The sequence below is a fragment of the Macrosteles quadrilineatus genome, unplaced genomic scaffold, assembly GCF_028750875.1.
Source record: "Macrosteles quadrilineatus isolate MER2022 unplaced genomic scaffold, UCM_ALF_1.0 Scaffold_8__2_contigs__length_117827958, whole genome shotgun sequence".
Taxonomy (NCBI): domain Eukaryota; kingdom Metazoa; phylum Arthropoda; class Insecta; order Hemiptera; family Cicadellidae; genus Macrosteles; species Macrosteles quadrilineatus.
In genome coordinates this window covers 95561132-95588893 of record NW_026542601.1, presented here as the reverse complement: position 1 = coordinate 95588893, position 27762 = coordinate 95561132, and the positions used below count along the sequence as shown (strand labels likewise).

The following is a 27762-nucleotide window of genomic DNA, read 5'->3' as shown; positions in this document are numbered from 1 at the left end:
ACCTTCAAGTAAGTAAATCATATACAGAAAAAATAAATAAAATTGGAATTCCTGTATAGCCTACAATTAATTGTAGCATTACAATATTGACAAATAACTTTTTAATTGCGTAATGTATGGATAAAATTATGTTATATGTGTTAGAGGCAGTTGTTGCCGTTCGTGTTCATTGCATTCGCTTTGTAGAGACAGCTCGACCGGTGAGGGAGAAGCCGGTTGCTGTGGGAAGTGACGATGAGTAGGGGGGGGAGACTGACGCGCGAGCGCGGTGCAGGCTACCTTAACGCAGCGTGTCTCAACGCAGACTGAGCTCAGCGGCGTACTGCATTACCATTGACTACCACGACCCAAGCGTCAGCGGCCCGAACTACGTCGTCAAAAGCGGTACCGACTAACAGTATAGCGGTGGGCTCTCTAGGTTAGGTTTATACTCAATGCTATTACTAACATTAAGCGTATTCAATGTTAATCTTCTTAAGTTTAGCTTTACCTCGCCATTTATCAAACAGTAACATTAGACTTCAGATCGTGCTTGATTCTTTTTGTACTTTAAATGTTGCAATGTTAGACAAAAATGGAATACGCAGTCATATCTTTAAGTCTGGCTCGATCAAAAACAAAACGCCTGAGGCAAAGAAACAGGTTGATTGGTAATTAACATATGCTACCTATACTGAAAACCACAATGCATGGTCTCAAACATGATAATTATTAATTACTGCAATCGTTCATGTCTAACAATCATTTTATCCTCTGAATAAACATAGAATGTGAACAAAGCAAACTGTAAGAAAATTACTTATCAAATAATTCCTGTCACACTCCTGTAGGAACAAAAGACAAGTAAAGTTTTCTTTTTATTCCTGGAAAAGTTTTTAAGGATGCATACTTATCTATTATGGCTAGATAAACGATAACATTTATCAAGAGGGTTCACACACTAACAGAGAAAGTAGATTATAAGACATCTTTAACATTTACATTGCCCATTTGTTTTACTTCATTCCTTCAATCAACTAATTAACGTCTCATAATATTAGAATGGAAGAGAGCTCAGAAACCTTTGCTATTTCAGTAACTACAATCTTACATTGACATAATCTAAAATGGAAAATAAAGAATGCTGAAAAAGTTGTGGTATCCCACAATTTTATTCTTAGTTTAGCATGAATTTTCATTTCCTTTAGATAAATGCCTGTTGAAAAATACAATAAACCTACAGCGATCTCCGAGAACTCCCAAGAAACACCTTGGAAACCACAGAATGTTGGTTTCACACTGTAACTAAAAAGTTTGCTATTTTAAGGATATTAAAATATTTTTCCTTCTTAACATTGGAAGTTTTTTGCATTGGAATCTGTTGAGATTTTTAAAATTTGCCAAGGTGAAAACAAATTTTCTGACGTGTTCCTGTTCACTACCACAAATATTTTTTTTTATTACTAATAAAACTTGATTTAAGATAGTTTATCTTTTTCGACCAGAAGATGGTGGAAAAACCAGATATAAATAGGCATAGTTTAAAAAAAAACTTGTAGGCTAATCAATTGTCGCTGAAAGAAATAATTTATAATTACTTGATCCAGCAACTTAAATTATATCAAATCAAAGATCTTTATTACTGGGCAGATACTTTCTTTGTCAGTGTGTTATCACAAACACAATGAAGTCAGATTTGGTAAAATTTGGGTTGAAGTGAAATTTATAACCTAAGTTGGTGAATCCGTCTACATTATCATATAATACCTTTAGTAGTTTTAGCCTCTTGTGTAGGCCTATTTACACTAAAACTTCAAAATACTTTCCCTGACAACAAAACAACGGTCAAACTAATATGAAAATGTTGTTTCATTTCAGGGTGTCCTCAAGCAATTGTTGATTCCAGCCATAACCTTTGTGTGTCATTGTAAGTTGTTCTACAACAAACTAGCCTATATTAAATTTCCTTTTATAAACAAAAAATTAATGGAAGAAAAACAATTACAAATATTGTGTTAAGATATAATGCCAAAAAAAATGGATTTAGGAAAATACATAATTTTACAATTTTGCAGCTGTCATTTTTGGCACTCCTCAAAATACAACCCACCACTTTAGGTATAATTTTTTTGTTCAAAAATAATAATTAATACATTGCCAAATGTACAATATCAAATCAATACATTTATGCATTGCACAGATGCAATACAAAAATGTGACATTGAACAAAGATAAAAAATCAAAGTACTGTATTTCTTGTACATCTATAAATTTAATAAGCTACATGCAAACTTTTTTCCTAATGATGATTTTTCAAAGATTTACCCCTGCATAAACTTGTCTAGGTGTTGATTGAATCACATTTAAGTGATTAAATTCCAACAAATGCAGCTGACGCCAGGGTGTCCAGCCAACCAAAAGAATCAAAAGTTGTGATTACATTTTGATGACTGGGTAACAGTGACTTGTACATCCAGATTGCATGGGACCGGGAAATTTTGGCTTTCTAATAATGGCCAATAAAATCTGCCACAAATTGCACACAGAGTTGTGTCATGTAAATCGTGGTCACCAAAGATAACAAAGATATTTCTGAGATCGCGTATGCAAACAAAATTTCTTGTGAAAGTGTTTAAAAATGTTGACAGCGTCATGGATGCTTCCCCACTGCCGCCTTTGCTTGGCCCGTTGGTGCCCTCTTCTTGGCAGCGGAACATGCAGCTGCATGTGAGCCCTGAGAGGAAGACTTTTAAACTAGCTAGTTTATTGATTACCTAAAAAGGGATTGTAATATTACTTTTTTTGTTTCAATGAGTAAATTTGATTACATTGATTAAGACCTGATGAGAATATAGTGTCATTGAAAGTTGCTGTGCATGGCAATATGGCATGGTACTGAGAACTCAAATAATCATGAAATCAATCCAAAAAGTTGATCCACATAATTGTGCAAAGATGGAACTCAAAACGCTATTTCACCATAGAGGTAACTTAAAAACGTAATCACTTGATGGAAATGGAAAAAATAATTAATCTGAACTTCCTTTGATCGGTAAAGGCTTTTCAGAAATCTATTGACAATCACATAGTTTGATGGCAAGCGTTCACGGTGACCGAGTTGAACACAAGATTTGCAAATAGTATTTGGAATACATTGTCAAAATGATAAAGAACCTATAGAGTCTACATAGAACCTAATAACAATATCAGCACCTAAACAACAGGTGTTAAAATTCCCAAATTCTTTACAAGCTTTGACAAAAAGAAACAATTACGTAATAATAAGGTAAAATAATAAGGTGCAATTATAAGTTTTTCATTGCATATTGACTTTCCTGACACTATATTCAGGTTGTAATTTTTCAAAATGACACACTAAGGGAAAGGCTATTAAGTTACGACGCCCTGATGATCTGAAAATAGGTTAGTTTATCTCAACATCGCTACTCATGTCGGTGTCCTCGTCTGATGAGTCCTGGGAGGGGGAGAGAGGATCGGACAGAGATGTCTGTTGAGACCTGTCCGCGCCAACATCAGAGCCACTCGGCCCTGCGCCGTCCATGTCATAATCCCACCGCCCAGACGCCAACTCTGCAACAACACTAAAGGTTACAACTGTGACATGTATGTTGTGAGTTAAGCGGGGCTTGATTTTTGCACGGGCGAAGAAAATTATCTTGCTGTGGCGTAGAGGGTTGGTTGGTTACAAAAAGACCTGTACCATTTTAATTTTTATTTTTAAAGTGTTATAGTGTAAAACTAAGGATCCTAACCACCTCACCAAATATCAAATCAAATCAAATATTTTATAAGCTATCACATTCAAGAATTAATGCAGATTACAGCGGTATAAAATTTTATTACAAAATGTCACTATGTTACTTACTAGAGAAGTGTCGATTCTCGATACCACTAATACCTTGGAACACTAGGACCTTGGTATCAATATCAAGAATCGATTGGCAAAAGTCAATGTCGATATTGATACCCGACACCTTACCACCAATATATCTCAACCTTTCACATAGTTTGATGCCTTTTTCATGCTGGCAGAAAGCTGAATGAGTGTAGCAAGGGCGTTAGGCAGAGTTGTTGATTGTGTTTTGAACAATTTTGAAAAACTTCCATCATGGACTCACAGTGATACATGAGACGAATAAATCTCTACCGATCATTACAAGCTAGAAATGCTCAAGGTGACATCATACAGTCCAGTCTACAAATGGATTGCAATGCCTAAATTGGTTGGCTGTTGGTTCAAAGTGTTTAGGGATGAGGGTGCACCAGTATACCACCTTCAGTTCAGTAGTAATCTCAGCAGAGGCCACATTAATGTATGAATCATTAAAACACCTTTGTTGACATAACATCTGTATAGTCTTTAAGGGGTCAGCAGATTAAAAGAACTGACTCAGTAAATAAAATTGTAATTTTTATGATGTATCCATAGCGAAAATTGAACCACCCAACTATCTAAACTGGGCACAACTGAGCCAAAGGTAAAAAGGTTAAAGTGAAAAATGCCTAAAAATATACTACAATCCAAATCAAAACAACTAAACGATGCTGCTAATAATGTTGAAGTTATCAGAGAGCTGCTGTTGCAAGGACAAGCATATATTTAATCGGATGTTTACTTCCATCATCCGATGATGGTTCCCAATTTTTAAAGCTACATTTGTGAAGAATTAATTTTACTATTTAAACGTTGACCAGTGCAAAGAGCGGACAAAACAGCTAGTATTATAATTTCAACTAATACAGTACCTAAAAGTGATTTTGTAAGGTAAGAATACACAGCATTTTTAGGAATTATCTGTGAAATTAGTTTGTGTAGTACTGCTAGGCTTATGTTTACAGGGGTGCCTAGGAGCCCGTTAATCTTAAATCCGACCCTGAGCAGAAGTGGCATGTGTAGTAATCGAGACAAAGCTAACTACTTAAGTTATTGAGACTTTAATTTGGGAAAATATAAACCAACCTAGAAAGCTGTGGGAAGTCTTCCCAAAAGCCCATGTGCTTCAGCATTACGGCTTGAATAAAGCTACAATTGGTCAATTTTTGGCACACTAGTTTTTGAGAGTATTTAAATTTTGGTCTCCTGTATCCACGTTTAGTAACTATCTGAAAAATGTATAATTTACACGACTGTCTAATGTAAAACTATTTCCTCAATCCTCGCTGATAAATAATTGACAATACTCACGTGTGACATATCTTTCCAATGACTTAGGGACCAGGGATTTGGCTTTTTCCAAGTCTTCTTCTGTACACTGGCCTTTGTCCAAACCTAAAAACATACAAACATGTTAGGGACGAAACTATAAATAAAATTGAAATTGAAAATCAAACCCTTACAAAAATGCAAAACGACAACAAGGTAATGTTACAAATTTTGAAACCTCAGGAACTTACCTAACAAAAGGCCCATCTTCTTCAAAACTTCAAAATCATCATTGATTTCAAATTTATCGTTGAACTTAAACAGGTACTCCGTCCTGAAAAATAAAGCAAGTTAGAGTGGCAAGTCTTGATGTAATATTGGATTTATGTTGCTAATATGAAAATATACATATGCCTATTTTAATTCAAACAAAAACATTTGACTCTGAAATAAGAAAGATTACATCATATTTTTTAATACTACCCTATTAATTTTAATAGATTTAAATATAAAACAATATGAGAAGTAGGGGTCTGCGGTACAGAAAATTTAAGGTCGATACGGTTCGGTACGGTACAATATATTGTACCTCGGTTCTCGGTACAAAATCGGTACGGTACACGGCTACCTGTATTTTTGCGGTTTTCTTCTCAGAACTGTATTCAAACCATTATTATTTAACTTTAATACATTGACATTGCTATGAAAATGGATAGTATCCTACATTCATTGTTTTCTAACAATAATTACTGTACCACACATTATTAAAACAAAACATTTTACTACTACGAGGATTGTGTCAAGAAAAATCACAGTTAAGATAAAGACTTTACCTATTTTACTCTGAGATACTTTGAGTAGGCATGATAAAGTGGTTTAAAAATAGGATAAGAGTTTTTATGATTAAACATGTTTGAAACATTTATTGGCAAGATAATTTCACAAAACTGGTAAATTATTTCCAACAAACACAATGTATAGTTGTTTTTTAAATTTTTAAAAAACATATAAAAGCATTCAGTACGAAGACAATGTAGTTTTGCCAGCTGTTCACAGCAAACGAAAATCATCAAGCATCTTTTTTTATCAGCTCCAAAACTAGTTATAAGATGGATACTACTTTTGCAAAGTTTTTTTCTGAAACTAAAATTTGGATTATCACAGAGTAAGATTATTGTCTTTTCATTTACAAAGTTAACATCCACAATATCAATCATATCAATCATTAGTTTACCTCAGGCTCAATCCAATTTTCTTAGTATATTTTAAAGCTTGTACCATATTTTGATATATATAAAAAATTATTAAAAAAAATTAAAATTATGTACTGGCTAATAGCATAGACAAAAAGAAATAAATATAGACTGTCAGCTGTGCTGCGGTTAGCGTATATTCCGGCGCCGACCGCTAGGGGTAATGTGTAGTTACGGCGCACACCGCTGCATCATCAAGCGCTAGCGACCGTTTCCATAACAACTTGGTAGTTTGGAGTAGTGTTGCCAACTTTGGAGGGATTCCCCGGAATTGGAGTTTACTAACTTTTTTAATATTAATCGATAAAATAATTTAAATGCCATATTTTATTGTATTTTTTAAAACGTATTTGTTATACTTTTGTAGTTTCATTACAATGATTCAAAGTTTGTCTTTATTAATCAATAATTTTAGGAAGTGGGTTATTGGAAGGTTTTGTTTTATATTTGCAAGGTCAAAATCTAATTAACCAGGGTGTCTAGTATGCGGGGAAGACGGGAAAGTCAGGTATTAGTATTGCATTTCAAAATGGTCTTGAACAGTTGGGATTAGTCTTTATTCTGATATCAAAGTCGGGAAATTTCATGATTTTATCTCGATCGCACTAGACAACGATCACGTTTCCATGACGGCACAAAACGATGATGATGTCTACACGACCGCGGGAGATGTCCTTAAGCCGCGACCGTGCTAGACGTCGTTTTCGTGACCGCGGGAAAAATGATCACGTCTTTTCTGCGATCGCGCAAGACGATAATGTCTACACGGCCGCTGAAGATGTTCACAATTTCGCCGCAATCGTGGACGGCGATGACGTTTCGTGACCACGGCATTCAATGATGATGTTTACACAGCCGCGGAAGATGTTCATGATTTTTACGCGATTGCAGAAGACGACACTAGCGATATAGTAATCATTTCGTTTGCAAGAGTGGTAGTGCTGGTAACAGCTGGCGAGTAGTCGTGGTCGACACCGAATCGAATACCGATAACCGACATCGAACGGCGATAACGCTCTAGCGGCAGATCGCAAAACCTTTCTTTGACAGTCTATATTTACTCTATTGTCTATGCTAATAGTCAGCCGGGGTCGCCGGGAATCCCGATTTCGGGTTTAAACAAACGCGGTGGCCGTCGAGGCTGCTCGATCGCTTTTGCTGGTAGACTCCCGACGAAGACGGACGTGCGACAAATGCAGCCCTCATTTGGAGGTAATACTTAGCATTAGTTATTTGTTTTAAACACTTTAAACAACTTCTCTACATTCTTGACAAAATCTTAAAGCTGATTTATTCTTTATTGTTGAATTAATTTATAAAAAAAAAGTATACAAAATGGGTATTTCATTTCTAGGGTTCACGTTCTGGGCAAGTTTTCCCCTCTCCATAACAGATTTCTTTTGTCGTGATTCTTTTGTGCTCTATTAGGTTTAAGTGTTTTATTCAATAGTTTGTGTTAAAAATAAAGCAGTCTTAATAATGTGTATTAATAATTTTCCTGAACTAATCACAGTAGTTACAAAATTAAATAATGTATGTAATGATTTAAAATGAAAGGTAAATGTAAAATTTGGTACATACATATTATGCGCCACTCTGCTACTACTGTGATAAAGTTCTTTGGAAACATTGTTTTGTTTTACGTGAAATAAAAATGGCTAGTATTAAAGTTGATCTCTTAACAAAAGAAGAATTACTGTACGAATTAAAAGTAAGAAATATTGTTTGTGAAGGAAGTACAACGGTAAACACTTTACGAAAGAAACTCAGGCAATGTATTAGGGAAAATATTCCCGCTTTAGCTGAATATCTAGTGGGAAAAATTAGTGTTAATTCAGAACTAGAAATATTAGAGTTAAAAATAGGACAGTGTCAAGAATCTGTAGCTGATCTGACTGAAACAAGCAGGCCAATCGATGTATGTAGAAATGAAAATAAAATAGAACATTCTCGCAATAGGTTAAATATAATTCTTAAATTTAAATTAGATGAATCTCAGAGAAATACGTGTAAAGAACTAATGGATAAGATTAGGGCTATGTCAGAATCCTTAAGCAAATTAAATATTGATGTTAGTGTAAAAGAAAATGCTGTTCGTAGGATTAGTGAATCTAATATAGAGGAAGAAGAATTGCTGGATGATGTATTTACGAGAGATGAGTCACGTGTGGCTGTTAGCATAAGCGAGAATTTGAATTCTGTAGATGTACCACCAAGTAACTTAAACTCTGTAAATGTACCTCCAAGTAACTTAAATATTCCACCTACTGATACTAAGGTTTTCCGCAAATTACCAAATCCACTGGAAGCATATTTTAAGGATTTCAAATCAACTGATGGCTTACACTGTGGTGATTTCATTGAATTTCTAAAACTAATGTATAAAATAAAAGAGGAAACAGAAATGTCTGATCGGGCAATAGTTGAGATGTTTGTGTACAGAACGTCAGGAGCATTACATAACAAGTTAATTGAAAATAGGAACAAAGCTATCGCTGATTTACATTCAGAATTAATGAGATGTTTTATGCCATTAAGTTTAAGGGATAGCTTGATTAGAAAGTTTGTAAATCGTCCTCAATTTGATGATGAGGCTCTGCCAAACTATGTAAATAGTGTTAAGATTCATGCAAAGATTTTTCAATGTAATTACAGTGAAAGGGAAATTGTTGAGTTCATAAAAATGGGAATAAATAAAAGAGATAGGGCCAATTTGGTTTTCAGCAGTAACCCACGCACATTTAAGGATTTAGACGAGCTGTGTATTATGTCTCAGAATGTAAACTACAATAATTTTGTTAGAGATGATAAGAAAAAAGAGGTAAATCGCAAGGGCTTCCAGGTAAATAATGTTAGTAAAGTTATAACGTGTTACAATTGTAATCGACCAGGATATATAGCTAGGAATTGTTATAGGAAAACAAAAAACGAATAAAGTGGGGAGAGTTTAATGTAGGGAGTGTAAATAAGAACAGTCCGATAACAAGAACAGTTGATAATAAGAACAGTCCAAGATTAAACTTTCCCCGTTATCTGTCTCCCCGTTATTGTGATAGTTCGACAATGAATGAAACACCGATCACGAGAAAAGAACGTATTAAGTTTAAAAGGCAACAATATCGTATTGTAAAGAAACTAGAATGTTTTGATATTAATAAAATTTTAAAATGTACATATGACAGTGGGGAATTGCCAAAGTTATTTGTTAAATTTGATAATTACTTATGTGAAAATGCTCTGTTAGATTCTGGTTGTAATATTAATTTATTAAGTAAAAATATGTTTCTAATGTTACAAAGGAGAAAGTTAGCTAAGCGAGTAGTGAATCAGGAAATTTCTTGTAGGGCGGCAAATAGCTCAGAGATAAGAGTCACTGAAACATGCGTAGTTAAAGTCAAGGTCAACCGTTTCGCTTGGAACGTAAAGTTTCATGTATCACCGAACATACACTTTAAAATGATTTTAGGTAGTGGGTTTATTAGAGAGACCCAATTAATTATGAATTTAAGTCAAAATCAGTGTTACTTTGCCTTTTTACCAAATATTAAGATTTCTCTCAACAAAGTTAATGCCAATCTAGTGTATTCTTGTGATGTTAATAATTCCTTGAACATAGGAGTAGATGAAGTTAGGCCGCAAATTTTGAATATAATGCAAAGGTATTCTGATGTATTTACAGACAAGATAGGAAGGGCATTAGATTTTGAATATAAGATTAATTTAAAAGATAGTGAGATTGTTAATCAAAAGCCTTATCCATTATCTCCTCCCAGGTGTGCAGAAATGAAAGAAATTATAGATGACCTTCTTAAGCAAAATATTATAAGACCCTCAATTAGCAGTTATAGTTCACCATCGTTTTAAGTGTCAAAACCTGGTAGTATTAAGAAGAGACTTGTTATAAACTACAGCAAATTATATAATAAGATAGAAAGAGTAAATTTTCCGCTAGGGGAAATGCAAGATTGTCATCATTTTTTGAAAGGAGCTGGTTATTTTAGTGTGATTGATTTGGCAAACTCCTTCATGCAAATACCTCTACATGAAGATAGCAAGCATCTTACTAGTTTTTCAACTCCTTTCGCCTTATATGAATTTAACAGGATCCCCTATGGGTTACATGTAGGAAGTGGCTTACTTAGCTCATATCTAGATAAGGTGTTCCGGGATATTAAATTTGTTTATGTTATAAATTTTGTAGACGACATTTTGATATATTCTAAGACTAAGGAAGACCATCTTAGACATTTAGAGGAAGTTGTGAAGAGATTAAATTCTCATGGTCTAACTGTTAATCCATCAAAAGTAAAATTGTGCCATACAGAAATAAGCTTTTTAGGAAATATTATCTCTAGAGATAAGGTAACAATAGACCCAAGTCGCACTGAAGCTATTAGAAAATTTAATGTACCTAAGAATGTTAAGGAGCTTAGCAGTTTTATAGGTATGGTTAGCTACTTTTCAAAATACATCAAGAATTATGCAGAACTAGCAGCACCTTTAAATGAATTACGAAAGAAGCGTTGTAAATTCGAATGGACAGACAAATGTAACAGTAACTTTTATAAGTTGAAAGACTCGATAATCAATCCACCTGTATTAGCGATAGCTGATTTCAAGAAACCTTTTATTTTGATGACAGATGCGAGTGAGGTAGCTTTAGGTTCAACTCTTTTACAAAAAAATGAATTTGGAGATAATCTACCTGTTGCATACTATTCTAAAAAGTTTACTGATAGCGAAAGATGTTTAGGAATATATGAGAAGGAGGCTTTGTCTGTTGTGGCAAGTATAAAAAAGTTTTACAGTTATTTAGAGGTGCAACCATTTTATCTCATAACCGACAATCATGCCTTGTCATGGGTTCTTACCCAATTCAGAAAACTAGGTAAAATAGCCAGATGGGTGGAGTGTATTTTAAGTTTGCCATTTTATGTAATGCACGTAAAGTCAAAGGAAAATCCGGTAGCTGATTGTTTGTCACGTATGTTTCCCAACGAGGATAAACCTATACAAGTTGTAGATGTCTTAGAGGAAGAGTTTAATGTAACACCTGTTAAATGGAAAAGTTGTAAAAAGTTCAAATCAGTTAGCAGTAAAGTTAGCCCGGAAGCTAATGCTATTACAGAATTTCCCTTGGCTTACGTAGGAATTTCGAGTCAACAAAAATCTGATCCTGAATGCTTGGAAATAATTAATAGTGTGAAGAATAAAACGTATAAGGAGAACTTTTTCATTAAAAAAGATGTTTTAATGTACAAAAAGAATGACAAGAGTAAACCTAAAATCTATGTACCAAAATCTTTAATTGATATGCTATATAATTATTATCATGTTAGTAATTTTGGTGGCCATTTAGGTCAGTCAAAAACAGTGGCCAAGGTTATGGAGTATTTTTATAGAGAAAAGTTGCCAGAGGAAATACGCAGTAGAGTTAAGAATTGTGAAATATGTAAATGATCTAAACCACCACAGAGAAGATATGAAGGGGAGCTTATCTCTGGAATTTCCAGTGCACCGATGGACAAGCTATACGTGGACCTTGTAGGGCCTCTTACCCGATCTAAATTGGGAAATAATCAGATTTTGGTTGTTGTTGATGATATGACAAAATATGTGTGGTTGTTACCATTAAAGGATGCTAAAACTAAGGGGATTGTAACTAACCTAGAGGAAGTTGTGTTCAAAACTTTGGTAGCTGTAAGCAATTAGTTACTGATAATGCTAAATATTTTGTAAGTGTAGAGTTTAAAAACTTTATGTTTAAACATTGTATAGAACATTATACCATAATACCGTATAGACCTAGTGCCAATAAGTGTGAAAGATACATTCAAAATGTAAAAAGTCAAATTAGGGCATTTTATCATAACTGTCAAAATATATGGGATCGAGATTTGTATTTTATGCAACAGAGTTTAAATACAGCTAGAAATGACAGTACAAAATTTTCTGCATTTGAACTGATGTTCAAAAGGAAATCTAACCATGGTTTGAGCAATTTGTGGAATGTAAATGAGTTATTAAATCCTAAGTTAACAGAGTTAGAAATTAAGTCTATGATGAACAGAGCTATTACAAATTGTAAATTATCTGCAAAGAGAAATAGGAAAAGGTTAAGATACAATGCTGATAAAAGTAAACACCCATTTCATCTAGGGGACATAGTATATTTAGAAACCCATCGCCTGAGCAAAAAAGCGGAAAAATACCAGGCTAAAATGGATTTAAAATATTCAGGTCCTTATAAGATTATTTACTTTCTAAGTCCAGTATCTGTAATAATACAGAGCACAAAAGATTCATGCGACATAAAAAGAGCCCATATAGTCAATTTGAAGAAACAATGATGAATAATTAATTTGTTTAGATTGCACAAGTTCATGATTTAGTTTGTATAATGTAACTTTGAGTAAAACCACGCAATGTGTATGATATTATGCTGCACATGTGGATAAGTTTTAAGAAGATTAAGTTTTAATAATTTTGGAGAGGAGAGATTGAATGTAATGTAAATATTTTATGATTTAAAATGATTTTTTTTTTTGAGTGCCAGGGTGATTCTGTTGGTTACAAAGTCCACGCGTGGCGACTACAAAGCTTGACATGAATGACTTTTTTGGGTATGTGTGAGTGCGTGAATGTGATACGAAAGGCAGCGTGAATGATGACTTTACTTTTGACTTACAGTAATACTTTACTACGACCGCACTACTGACTAAACCATATGGAGAATCCTGGTAACTCGAGAAAAATAAATAGTATCTCAATAATTGTTTACTGCCTTAACACACATATTGTGCAATCTCAACCGTAAGATTTCATAAAAAAAAAAGGGTTAGGATATTTTCCCAAGAAGAGCCCCAGTCCTCGGTTGAAGCTGATGCCTAGCGCCTGCAGTCGACAACGCGGCAACAAGGCGACATCAGGGCTGCGAGTCGACGCTGCGCTGCGGCTAAGAAGATAAGACTTCGGTGTGATTGGTTAATTTGTTGTTAATTGAACTAATTATTGTTATTTTAATTGTTAATCAAATTAATGTGGGTGTAAATTAAGTTTAATGTTAATAATTTTAAGTTTTAATAATTTTGGAGAGGAGAAAATGTACCATATTTTGATATATATAAAAAATTATTAAAAAAAAATAAAATTATGTACTGGCTAATAGTCAGCCGGGGTCGCCGGGAATCCCGATTTCGGGTTTAAACAAACGCGGTGGCCGTCGAGGCTGCTCGATCGCTTTTGCTGGTAGACTCCCGACGAAGACGGACGTGCGACAAATGCAGCCCTCATTTGGAGGTAATACTTAGCATTAGTTATTTGTTTTAAACACTTTAAACAACTTCTCTACATTCTTGACAAAATCTTAAAGCTGATTTATTCTTTATTGTTGAATTAATTTATAAAAAAAAAGTATACAAAATGGGTATTTCATTTCTAGGGTTCACGTTCTGGGCAAGTTTTCCCCTCTCCATAACAGATTTCTTTTGTCGTGATTCTTTTGTGCTCTATTAGGTTTAAGTGTTTTATTCAATAGTTTGTGTTAAAAATAAAGCAGTCTTAATAATGTGTATTAATAATTTTCCTGAACTAATCACAGTAGTTACAAAATTAAATAATGTATGTAATGATTTAAAATAAAAGGTAAATGTAAAATTTGGTACAAGCTCTTCCAAAGAATCAAAAGACCCAGGCCTAGACCTAATTATTTAGAAGGGTCTATATATAAATTGATTAGGTTACAATGAGGATAGCAAAATCACTATCTAGTTCATAAGATTTAGATTGCATAAAGTACCTTCAACACAATAAAAAATACAGGAAACTAAAAAAACATTTAAGCCTTAAACAGCCACATCTAACAATAAAAGACAAGATACAGAACATGCAATGACATAATTTGAGACCGAGTAGGCTTGCATAACAAAAAAAAAATATGCAAACAACAACAACTATGCTTGTGGTTTCGTCAATAGAAAGATAAAATATCTATAGGCCTAACACATATTTTAATTTATAAAATAAGATTGTAGATTAGTTACAAGTTTAATATGTAGCCATAAACAGTTTTATGGCAGTAGGCAATGGCCAGCGGCAAATTAAATATTCACGAAAATACTAACTCAGTTAGAGATAACATTTAACAGTCATCATAAAACTATTATTTTTATGATAAAACAGAATTGGGGAAAGTCGTAAAGAAATAAAAGTGATAAAACTCAACAGTTCTTGGAAGTACTTGAATACAACAATTATTTTCGTGATAAAATGTTAATGGATTTGGGACTGCTAATGGGTTTTTTATTGCATCTTCACCCTTAGTAATAAACTATGAAGACTGTAAACAAACATCTGATAAGACTTTTATGTGCTTGGAACCAACTGCCATTGACTAAGATAGTAAACTGAAAGTAATTAATTATTATAATAGGCTGTACCGAGAACCGAATTTGTACCACCGACTTTTTCCGTGCACCGCAGACCCCTAATGAGAAGAGAAATTTACAGATAATCTCTTAACTAGATAGATCGACTCTTCATAAAATAAATCCACCAGACAAAATTAATAACTCTACTTTTTGTATCTGTAGTATAAACTTAATGCAACTACGATGGTCAAAGATGAAGTAGTCAAGTCTCTTTTCAAGTGTCAAGTTGATAGGTTTTCTATTTAGTCTACCAAACACTCACTTATCATTAGAAATCCTGCAGTCAATGACTGTTTTCTTGTTCGTGTTGACGACGACAAAGGGGAGTTCAATTGAGGTGTTGGGTGGTGGTATTCCCGTCTTTGCCTCATTCATTTTGTTTCTCTCCACCAGAAGCTTGAAGGAGACTTGCTGCAAAAAGAAATGTCTTTCATGATGTGGTGAAACATTAGGTTTGATTGGTGAACAATCAATCAAATGTGTTGCTTCCAGAAAACTTTTACTTTTGGCTAGCTTCGATAGCAACGTAGATTTAGGCTTTAAATCCCACCTGAATCGCTATTTTTTATTCAATTAGGCATTGTGTTGTTGGTGGGAAAGGTCTGCCATAAACATCTTCCTATTAAAAGGGAAATGATTTGAGTGGAAGTCAATTAGATCCATGTAGCAGAATAGTAAGAGAGAATATTTTATAATTTGTAACTTTTATTCTTAAGAAAAAATTATAAAATATCTTCGATCATTACCTGTGCTTTGCAACAGGGTGAAGATAAGGAAGAAATTAATAGGCTAGTTTCTTCAAACACAAGATGGTTTTTTTGTCTAAATTAGAAAATTTAAATGTAATTTATGTTGTGGTAAAAATATTCTGAACAAAATTAGAAGTATCCAAACTCAATCTCAATGATCAAATAATAATTTCTTTTAATGACATGTCGATACTAAAATTTTTCGATTCTAGATACCAATTCCTGAAAAATCGTCAAAATCAACTCTTGATAGCAAAATAATTTTTGTTTGTTTTACCAAACTTTCTGAATGGATTGGTAATACAACACCAACCCTGTCTTTACGTCTTTAAGTATTTTTGAGGTAATGGGGTGTTTTTCAAGTAAAGAAAAACGGTATGCAGCAATGATACATTCCAACTAGCCAATGTTTAAACCCTTCTAAACACATTAAAAAGTACCATATTAAAGATAAATGAAGATCTAACAACAAAAATCAAAAAGAAAATTATATTATAGAGGAAGGACATATTCAGTCAAGCCAAACTCGACATAATATCGTGATCATCGCCAGCGGTCGTGGAGATATCTTCTTCATCTTCTGGGATCACTGCAAAATCAAAAATAGTATCACTGTCTTTCGCAGTTGTAGAATAATCTTGAACATCTCCCGTGGCCATGTGATCATCATCATCTACTCCCGCGGTCACCGAAACGTCATTTTGTGTTCGCGGCAAAATCATTTAACATCACCCGTAGCCGTTTAGACATCATTATTGACTCCCGCAGTCACGGAAACGTCATCGTTGTCATCCGCGATCGCGGCAAAATCATGAACATCATCCGTGGCCGTGTAGACATCACCACCGTCTTCCGCGATCGCAACAAATTCATGACATCATCCGCGGCCGTGTAGACATCATCATCGTCTTCCGCGATCGAGCAAAACTCATGAACTTGAACAAGCAGTAATTTTTCGATCGCGCGGGCATGACAGGTATCGGTATCGGAATCGATTATCGACACTTCTTTAATGTCTTTGTATGATGAGCAACAGCTTGTTTAGCTTCAATGTTTTGATAAACTAGACAATACTGAAACATGAGCTAGGACCAAATCGTTTTTATAACTCAAGTGATATTCGTATGATTGTTTTAATGTTCTTAAATATTATTCTTTGAGTTTTAAGATAATAATTCTATTGAAAACATTCAATAGCAAACTAGTGAATCATTGCTTTTAAGACAAGACTGGAAGTTTAACATTGTGATCAATCATCCAAGCCGTTAGATACGTTTCAAACATATTTGCACAACCATCATTTGACCATATTTAAATATTATCAATTATTGTCAAGAACAAATTATTCATATGTTATTGAATAATAACACATCACCGCATCACAGTTTATTTTGGTGTACCTGCAAAATGAGTTCGTGCAGTTGTTGTGTTTTAGCCTTAATCCTATCCACCAGTTGCTTCTTCTCATTCACCAGGTCCAGGCATTCCTGTATGGAGTTAGTGGGGAGGCCAAGCCACTTAATAAGCTTCTTTTCCTTTGATATGATGTTCATTGCCATCAGCACGTTGAGAGCGTCATACACCCGACGTCTGATGTTCTTTTGGTCATACTGCTGCGGATTGATCAGTGATTAATGAAAAAAAATGGGAGCAGTACAGTATTATGGCTAGGAATTGAGATTCATTTATTGAGACACAGCTGCTGGTCTGAAATAGGGATGGTCGGGTCTCGAAATTTCAGGAAATTTTAAATCTTGTTCTACGAGACAATATTCTATTTTGGTCGAGAATCTTTTGAGACAAGATAAAAAACAAATTTTAGTTTTAAAAATTAAAAAATAGTTGCGAAGGCGTTTTTATTTAATTATTAATTCTTTACATGGAAATATTGTTTAGTTGTTTTATATATATATATTTTTTTTACATAGCAAATGATGAGAAGTTTTGTGTAAGCTGTGTGAGACATGTTTTACCACTGTAAACATAGCCAAAATAAGTCACTCCATTACTGTTGTTTTAGTCTTATAAATTTGATATTTTTCAAAGTTGAACTATATACTAACTGATATTTCCTTGTTTCCTATGCCCAAGAGTTATTTTTCATAAGTTAGGCCTTATTAATATATTTTTTTATACTGATGTTTTTATTAATATTTTTTAATAAAAGATTTTAAATACTTTTGTCTTTGTCTATTATTATTATTTTTGTATTTAAACAGTCTGTCATAAATCAGTAGGTATTTAACAATGTTAAAAAAATCAGGTTAAAATGTGGAACGTGCATTTTCCGTTATGTATGAGAAGGGAAATCTCGTCTCTATCTCGTCTCGAAATAAAAAATCATGTCTCATCTCAAACTAAAAATCCAATCTCGTCCATCCCTAGTCTTAAAGAAGTATTTTGTACTCTTTTTGGACCATTATCTTGGAATTGGAAAGCATTAGATTTTTACTATAAAATATTTTCACAAACAAATAATGTTTATGCTATTCCTCATATAAATAACATTAGATTTAACAAGTACTTAGGTTTGCTGATAGGGGAGAGGGAAAAAGTGTTTTTTAACCAAATGTTAAAAGTATATAATGAAATTAATTAATTTTCCAAACTTGATTAAAATGTGAACAAGCAAACTACCACAGTATTCTTTTTCTCCATAAGAATAAAATATAAGTCTTAGATGTAGAGTGTTTAGGAAGTTACTCCGTAACCTTTAATTATTGCCTTTTAATTTTTTTATTAATCTATATGTTTAAAGCTAAAAATAAAAAAAGATGTTTGAAAAAAATCAATTCCCTAATACACATTATTTCAATGATCCTATCTTGCTGGTTTGCAAACTCATCTCACATCTCTCTTTATCTCACCACACATTCAAGCCTGATTTCATTAATATCAGACCAAAACTACTAGAGTTATCACGTTTACGGACACATAGGCCTACATAAGAACAGTGTTTTTGGTCTCTTGGTGCATTTAAATGAAAAAGTGTATCGGTCTCAGGTCTAGGTATTATTTTACTACCGATGGTACCGGTACGTAATAGTTACTTTCTTATTGGGAAATTGGCTAAAAATGTATTCAAAATCTTCAGAAGATTCAGTGTATACAAAAACAAAACATAAAATTATATACAAATTTTAAGCTTCAGTCCAGAAAACAAAATAATATAGGCTATATTTTGTAACAATAATAAATTTGTCACAGGGCATTGAGCAAACAAATAAAAAAATAAAAAATAAAAAATTACGATTCTTACTAATTCGAAAACACTAATAATGGTCCAGAAAATTTTAGATGAATTTAGCAGCAAAAACTTTGATTAGACTGATACTAGGTTTCAAATTATTTAGCAATATCCCAGGCTCCTGAAGAAAACATAGTACCCTAGATTCGTGAAGAAAACCTTTCTTACATAGGCAAACATCCTTATAAACTTCCTAGAAAATTTAAATAAAATCCAGATAAAATATATTAAAAGCAGCCTAGCAGAGTTCTCCTCTAGGCAGAACATATGAATTAATTCCTAGCCCATGAAAAGGTAAGACAGACTATGTCCTTTTTTTATGTACATTGACTTGTTTTCTTCCATATAAATTAAAGAATCAGAATGATAGCCAATTTAACTATTATTAAAAGTTTGTAGTATTTCACAAATGATTTTATACTAAACACATTATTTAGACAGAGAATGAGCTCAAACCTGATCACTTGCTGCCGTATTGAGAGCAGGGTTTGTAAATTCTGCCACCAACTCGTCAGCTACTTCGTTATACGAAGTTGTTCCTTTCTTTCGCACTTTCTCACAAACTTTCATTGAGAAATGCCGAAGGCCTTTACCACCTTTTTCTGACTTCCGTCGCTTTCCACTGGAATAATGGAGTAAGTGATAAAATGTAATAATATTTGTGTAAACAAGGAAAGTACCTTTACGATGTCCTTTAAAATTATCCTTTAATTATTTATCTTACGAACTCAAAAATCCTAATTGTTATAAAACACATTTCTGATGCACAGACACAGTAAGGAAAAACCAAAAGAGGCAAAATGTCTGAGTTGAGGCCCAACTCCCATCAACCATGGTACTCGTACATAATTTGTTTTTTAGGTGAGCCTCTACCACGACAGTTGAACTCTTCACAAGTAGTGCACCAGACCTGACCAAGAGGATACCTGACACTTAATCTACAGAACTGTCTCCTGGCTGGAGAGTTGTCATGCGCTACACCTCTCGGCCGCTTATCAGACCTCATAGTCTCCCGCACACGATAGTCAACTAAAAGCCCAAGAGTGGGTAATGAAATAGTTATAACTGAAAGTTGGCCAATGGGCATCAAAGGTTTAATTATTATTTTGTTAGGTAACCACTTTAGTATCTGAAACAACATTAGCACTTAGCAGAGAGACTGGCAAGGAACGTTAAATCTGTACTAGTGCAGATTGTATAAACCCAACATAATTTTTTGCAAATGAAAAAGTTACATCGTTAACCATTCTTTGTTAATTTTCATGACAATAAGTATGACATAGAAATTATTACAAAAATTTATGAATTTAAACAAGACCTATTTATTCAACTTACTACTCTGGAACGTAGTCAGTCTCGATTTCCTGACGTTTACGGTTGAAACTTCGATCCAAGATTACTGGTCCTATGTAGTTCGGTGTTTTTTGACTATTGGTATTCTGTATCATTTGCTGCATAGAACAACAAAATCATTAAGCTAAATGCACAACTTCACAATAAATAATAATTTTAAGCTTATGATATATTACTCTCTGAGTACACTCCTTGATTTAGTCAGGAAATCTGGTTTTAATATTACAGGACACTATTTGAAATCTTTTAAAAGAAAAAAGTAGATAATAAAAAACAAACATTATGTGAAATGAACCCATGTAACTATTAACTAATAATTTATTAAGGTTTTGAACCCTAAGCGATATATTTAGTTTAAATTCAACTATCGGTATTAACAAAGTCAAAGCAAGAGTTATAGCCTACTCTGCATAACGAAATAACTTTGTCTAAAAATGTTTTTTATATGAGAAAAATTTTTCTCTCAAAAGTCAACAATGGGGTGTAAATAATGAAAATACAGCTCATTTTTGAAAAATACTTTGTCTCCTTCATGCAGTTTCCTTAATTTGCCAAGAATAAATCAGCAATGGATGCAGTTATCAATCAAATCACATATCCTTTTATCATTTACCTTTTGAAATGATTGGTAACGTTAGATTGGGTTAGGTTTGTTTACTAAACTTATTAACAAATATCCTAGCAAAATAAAACATTGTGAGATATGCACTGTCTAATCACTCTTAAACTTAACTCTTAGAAATTTGTATACTGTGCAAACCAAACCTTGAATGTATTTTGATATTCAAAATAATAGTTGAGTTATAACTTTACCACTTGCTGCGGCGTGACCGGCACAGCTGTCTGAGGCTTTGTTATAATAGTGGGACTGTTTTGAGGTTGTGGCTGAGCTTTCACAACAGGAGAACTCGTCTGAATTACTAGTTGCCCTGAAAAACATAAATGTGTTTGAAAGGCTTTTAACATGGCAAATGTCAAATCGGTGATTTAGCCTTTATATTAAGTTTAACCTTTTGCGCTCGGTTGGTCTGCAGTACTTGCTGAGTTATTGACATAAAAAATGTTAAGAAGGAACTGACTGGCACCTTTTAAAAAATATCAGCTTGGCATTATTTTAGATTACAAGTTACTCACTATGTATCACTACAATGCAAACATTAAAACATACATTCTTATTACAGTACCTTTCTTCTTAATCTTTTACAAAAAATAGGGATGGATTGTGTCATAACAAATGAAAAAACCTCACTTTTATAAGCATAAAATAGGCTCCTTTGTTTGAAGTTCATTGTTGGTGATGGTGAGTTAATGTTGTTCAAAGGTTTATTACGGACATTTTCCATCACGAATGTAAAAAACAATACACAACGTTTCAGGATTTTTCCAGATCCCGAAACGTTGTGTTTTGTTTTTTACATTCGTGATGGAAAATGTCCGTAATAAACCTTTGAACAACATAAAATAGGCTATTATAAACATACTTGGAGCTTCTACGAAAATAGTTCAAAGGATGAAATATAATATATAGCCTACAAGTTATAATAACTGAGATGATAAAAAAGAGGGATATCGTAGATTAGCAATTTCATTATCAGCCACAAACTCTAAAATACTGTTCTGGGTAAAATCATAAAACACATGATTTTTGTCAAGTGCAGCTGGAATATTATAGTGATTCTATGTCGGACAGCACTTTTTAGTGGCAAGGCTAACAGATGTGAAATTTAATCTAGCTGCTGTGCAAAAGACCAGCTGGCAGATTAAGAAACTAAAAATAAGGACCAATTTGTAAGGGGTAAAAAAACTACACTAGGGGCCACAAGAGTCTGCAGATGGCGGCAGCCAATAGCAAGACTGGACTAGCGCGACGTTGCAACATCACCCGTTCACTAATTTGCAACACTAATTAAAATATACTAAACAATATTTTCAAATCAGCTGGTATTTTTAGATTTGGCACGCCGCACGGTCCTCATTGGCTACTTTGAAGTCACGTGGTAAATAGGCTCCTCCCTCAACTGCAGACTCTTGTGGAATGTTGTACTGTAGCCTAATATTGTATAGGCCTGTACATAATTAATACACTGTACATAAACAGTGTAAAGAATCTCTACACATAACTTTTCTTCCTCTTAGCCTTAAAAATCAAATGAACTCCCATAAACGCTGTAACTTAAAATAAATAAAGATACACTGGTTACTTACTTTGTCCAGGTTTTGCTATTCTCATCATAGGTTGTTGTATTACCATCGTATTTCCACTTGGTGTTACAACCTGAAAATGAAACGTGAATAATTATAAATAAACAAACTAAATTTCAAGAATATTAAGCTAACTGTACATCTTTTTACATTAATAAGGTTCGGTTTACTTAATATTTTGTATCTTGACTCTAATGTACCATATGAATAGTAGGCCTATATCAATTTAATGGTATGATGACTTTCATGGTCAGTCGCCATGGTAAATTCAAAAACTGATTTACTAAAGGTTCAGTATAACATAGTCAAGTGAGAAAAACTGTAAAATACCCCCATCGCAGCAAACCTGCAGACTAAGTGTTTAAATAGGCTGTGTTTAATATTTACTTTTTGTACTAGTGTAAACACAGCCTGACGATAGAAACCTAGTTTCTAAAAGCGCTTGTGAATTATAACAAATTATTATATATTGGCCTTTTTAAACATATAAATTTAGTTATACATTTTATTATTTCATTATTCTCCATAAGAATAACAAGGAAATTTTAAATTTATATTTCTTTAACATTTTCCTTAGGCCTAACCAATAACCGTACAAAAACACTTTAATACACTTAATTATTAGGGTTTTCAAGCTCTTTAAAACGGTCTAGAGAGAAATTGGGAAATTTTGTGTTTTAAAGGTGAAAAATTATAAAAACCTATTTTAACCCAAAAAACCCCGTTCCTATGGTCCGATCATGCCAGTCCACAAAGTCATTCATGTTTATCCTGCCTTAAGTACACCTTTGACTATTTGCTTACACCTTCAAACACATATCCTATATATTAATAGGCAAGCATGTTTCTAGAAAACCTTTTTCCTCAGCTCGTGTGCATCACAGGGAAAATCTACGCATAGGCCCTACAGGTTTTTTTTTTTTTTTTTTAGAGTTTGGCGGTCTCTTTTAACCTTGCATTTGCTCGTCCACATAGACTAAGCGCCCGTGCGTGGATCGTTTACAGCAAAGCAAGGAGTGAGCCGGTACAGTACAAAGGTGAACTGTACTGATAAAATGTTATCGGCAGTGACCAGGATCCGAACCCATGACATCGCTGCCTTGGGCCCCCAAGTCCGCGACGCTACCGACTGAGCCACTGACTCACTGTTAGAAAGATATTTTCCAGTAAATGTGCAGAATTCCTTTATAAATTAAAATAGGCTTAGGCCTACTAATAAGCATAAAAAATTAATTTAAAATATAAAAAAAATTAACATGGGCCTCATGGGTTGCCATGCTGGTGACGAAATAACAACAAAATATAAACAGAAAATCAAAACAAATATGTTTTATTTACAGCGAGGGTTGAAAATAGAAAAGTTTGTACATTACATATTTTTGGTCGAGTTTTCGACCACTGGACGACCTCTAGTACAGTAGAGAGTCAAAAATCCAAACCAATTAGGTAGTTCAGATTATGTTCAGATTGTCAAACACAACCTAGAAATGCCTAATATACACACAACTAGGCCTAAAGTATTAAAAAATACAGTTCTAGGATACAGTAAATGAAATAAATACAAACGTTTTTGTAGGTACCTAGGTATTTCCGGTACATTACTGTAAATCGTTTCTTGAAAAATATGTAGATTTTATTAATTGGAAATGAAAAAAATATTGACTGGCTCGGCGCGTTCACTCATTTCCCCGCCGGCTGCTGACTGTTTGGCCCGCGAAATTGTATAAAACATCTGTTATCTCTGTGCCAATTCAATATTTTAAAACCATCAGGAGCGGTTTGGATTTTTGACATTTTGGATTTTGACGTCAGATTTTTGACGCTCTAGGCCTACTGTATATATAAATCTATATATAGTTATATAGATAAGGAATGAAACTTGGTTGGCCTAAATCAATTACTGTATAGCCATAAATGTTGACTCTTTTAAGCTAACTACTTTTTTATAATATAAGGGGACGCCCTCGAGTCTGACGAAATTCTTAAATATCAGTGTAGGTTTGGTTATCAAATTAAAGGTCTCTGTTAGTAAAACACAATGCCACAAACCCAAACTCAAACGGACAATTGAGTCAAAAATGACAGCTGTTCAAACATTCCTTGAGTTTGCAATGCTTATTATACTGTGAGGCGCCCGCTAAAAGTTGGATATATAAAATGAGATTTTTTCTGACTCCTCGTGGGCTGTCCCCCTTAAAGTACCTAGGTAAGGAGGTAAAAAAGTAATAATAGCTTGAAAGAGTAGACATTTATAGTTATTATTGATGTACCAAGTCAAAACAAAAAAGTAAATAGGTCTCGGGTCTAGGTCTTACCATGAGACCTACGGTAATAGCTTATTCCCTATATGGGAAATTTGCTAACAAATAACATTTATGTAGATGTACAACATTCTTTTAAAAGGATCTTCAATCATACCTCACCTGTAGGCCTATTATTACAGACCATCCTATCCTCCTGTAAGTTAGCAAGAGAGCAGAACAATAAAATTATTTAAAAAAACATTTTCAGACAATATATTTAAGTTACCTGAGTTCCAGCTTTGATGACTCTTACAGTCTGCCCAGTTAAGGGTCTTATCCCAGTTGCAACTACCTGCTTGGCATTCGGGTTTTGAACTTTAATAATTTGTGGTTGACCTGGAAATTGATAGAGATTTCAAACTTAGCTCAAACAAACTAAATCTGATGAACAAGGTTAAAAATAACTGCCCTCTAAAATTAACACAGAAGAAATGAGATATACTGTAATATAAACATCAAATCCGTACACTAAGTTAAGTACTTTAGAACTCATCATTGGGCTTTTATAATATAACATGATTGCTGAGTGGTTATAATGCACACCTAATGACGACAGCTTGGACTGCACTTTGGCCTATGAAAGGGCCTCTTTGATAGGTAACATGAAAACTGGTTTCTTGCTTTCTAGGGTGCCTACCAGATTTCTCAAATGGAATTCCCGACTTTTTATTACGATATCATTTAAAGTCCTGACCAAAAACTCAGTCCATTCTCCATGTTACTCCACCTTTTTCCGTTGCGCGGTCAAGGTACCTTCGTCAACACATGTCGTCACGCAGCGAAATCACTGACGATCAGAACAAATCACGTGTCAAGAAAATCCCGTATCACACTGACCCATAATAGCACATGGGCCATTATGCCCTTTCCACCGACCTAAATTGGAAGCTGTATTATGTGACTATTATGTGGGTTGTTTTTTTGGCCTAAGTATGGATGCCATTTAGGTAGCATCGGTGGGCTAGGTGCGTTTATCATTTAGTTAATCAAATGTAGGGGTGTGCGAAGCAGAAAAAGATTTACAATTCAAAGCAACGATTCGGTTAAAAAAATATCCATTTGAAGCAACACAGCATTTTTCTATTGGAACACACATCTTGTCAATGGAGTGAAATATTTCTTTTCAATCATATAGCCTATTAGAAGAACCAGTATTGTTAGAAATATCAGTGAGCTGCTTGCCTATTTCATAATCTTTACTTGCAGCATCATATTGTTAAGCATGTTACCTCTTTTATTTTATTGATTTTACAAATAAATATGTTTTGGTGTAAACGAATAAAAACCTTAGTAGCCTAAGATTTATTGCATCTTCATTTTGACTAATCTGTGATGTAGGCCTACTGTGAATAGTGGTGGCGACTACTTGTTTTTGGTTGCTGTGTTCTAGTATAACCACAACATCGGCACGGTACGCTTGCATCACCATTTTACTTGCCCAAGCGTGCCTCCAATGTAAATGCAGCCTAAGCTGCATAGTCCTGTAGCATTCATTCGTGTCACAAATAAACTTTAAATAGACGCAATATTGAGTTCCGATGAATGCCGATCTTTTGAAAACATTCTCAGATTAGCCGAAGGATGTAGAGTCATGTAAACGCCACAACCTTTGGACCGATTCAGGATTAGTCTATGTTTATTTACATTACACTACATTATCTACACTCGTTCGGCGGATGGTGTACACAGGGCCTATACGTTCCGTGGTGTGTATACTTAGGTACCCTGTCCGCCAACCAAGTGTACAAATGGTGTAGCTTGGTGGTAGCCTAGTGTAATTTAATACCTTAGGGGAGACTTTCATATCTGTTGTCAAAAACAACCGAATGAAAATATCGATCGATACTTAAATAGATTATTTTATATAGGCTATCGATTATTTCATTCAATGGGCCTAAGTTGTTTAGTTAGTTAGGTCAAACAATAGGCCTAGCCTGTATCAAATTAAATAGGTAATCGAATAAAAAATATTGATCGATAGGCCTATTTTCATTCGGTTGTTTTTGACAACAGATAGGCCTAGGCCTAAGTATTAGACTGTGCTCATGAGGATGCCACACATAACTTAGTGGTGAGATGTATCGAGCTGAAAATTCAATAGGCTAACGTCAAGGTCCGGGAAATGCAACCTAAAGGTAAATTTCGCTAAGTGCGTCAATCCTATTACCATATTGTTCTTGAAACTGGGAATGTCACAAAATTTAATTTTAATAATTGGAAATCATTGCATAAATAATCCTAGCCTGGTTTAGGATATTTTTTAGGTAGGCTAGGATAGCTATGGGAATAGTTTTACCCTATTCATTATTTTAGGTTATGTTAAATAGATGGGGCTTATCATTTAGTTAACTTATAAATTTACTGAAGCATAATCCCAAATTTACAAAGTTCATCTTGTGACTGCTCTTTACTTAATTGGTTAAATTAATTTACGCCGATCGATAACGTTAAAAAAGGCGATAGGGAAATCTGTTGGGCATTATTTACTATTAATCCCGCCAAAACCGAATTGAAAGTACTTTCCCCCCACTACTGGATTACGATAAGCCCCATCTTGGAACACCTACCCCTTCAACATTAAGGCCATATTTTAAACACTTACCATTTGCATCTTGTATAATCAAATCAATTGTATTACTTCGCTGAGCCATGATGGAATGCTATTTTAACTGCTTTCAAATTTATTCATTGAAATATCACATATAAACTTCAATAAAATTTAAATTAAAAGGAGCTGTAACAGTGCAGTCCAACTCCAGGACACAGTCAAAATGGCGACGAAAACACTCTAATTCTTGTAATTTATGAATTTATTTAGTATATTAGTAACGTAAGGAAGGAGATTATTTCAAGCTAGAGTTCACTGTTAAACTTTTCAAAATTCACTAGAATTATATGAGCGAGTTAACGCAAAAATTTAATTCACTAAATTTTGATAATCAATTTTAACCAACATTGTGGGTAGGCAAGGTTTGGCGGCAGCTTCCATTAAACAGCTGATTTGTGGAATCAAGCTTCAGTCCAGTACAGGACCGTGGTTCCGTAAATACTGGAACGAGGGTCTGGACGGGAATCATGTGGTA

The 27762-nt window shown here is 34.0% G+C and overlaps 1 protein-coding gene across 2 annotated transcripts; it reads right to left on the bottom strand.

Moving 5' to 3' along the window:
• Nucleotides 1–103: 103 nt before the first annotated feature.
• Nucleotides 104–27649, bottom strand: LOC129000755 (transcription factor Dp-1). 2 transcript variants are annotated; one of them, XM_054427739.1, is made up of 11 exons: nt 27282–27649; nt 24906–25015; nt 22380–22449; nt 20988–21103; nt 20157–20272; nt 19278–19443; nt 16975–17187; nt 15088–15236; nt 5395–5477; nt 5186–5269; nt 104–3570 (listed from the first exon to the last, which is right to left on the bottom strand). In XM_054427739.1, exons 1-11 carry the CDS (start codon nt 27328–27330, stop codon nt 3404–3406), a joined length of 1323 nt encoding a protein of 440 aa, XP_054283714.1. In that variant the 5' UTR covers nt 27331–27649; the 3' UTR covers nt 104–3403. The 2 variants fall into 2 exon arrangements, with proteins under 2 accessions (XP_054283714.1, XP_054283715.1); XM_054427740.1 differs by having other exon boundaries at nt 16975–17184.
• Nucleotides 27650–27762: the final 113 nt, after the last annotated feature.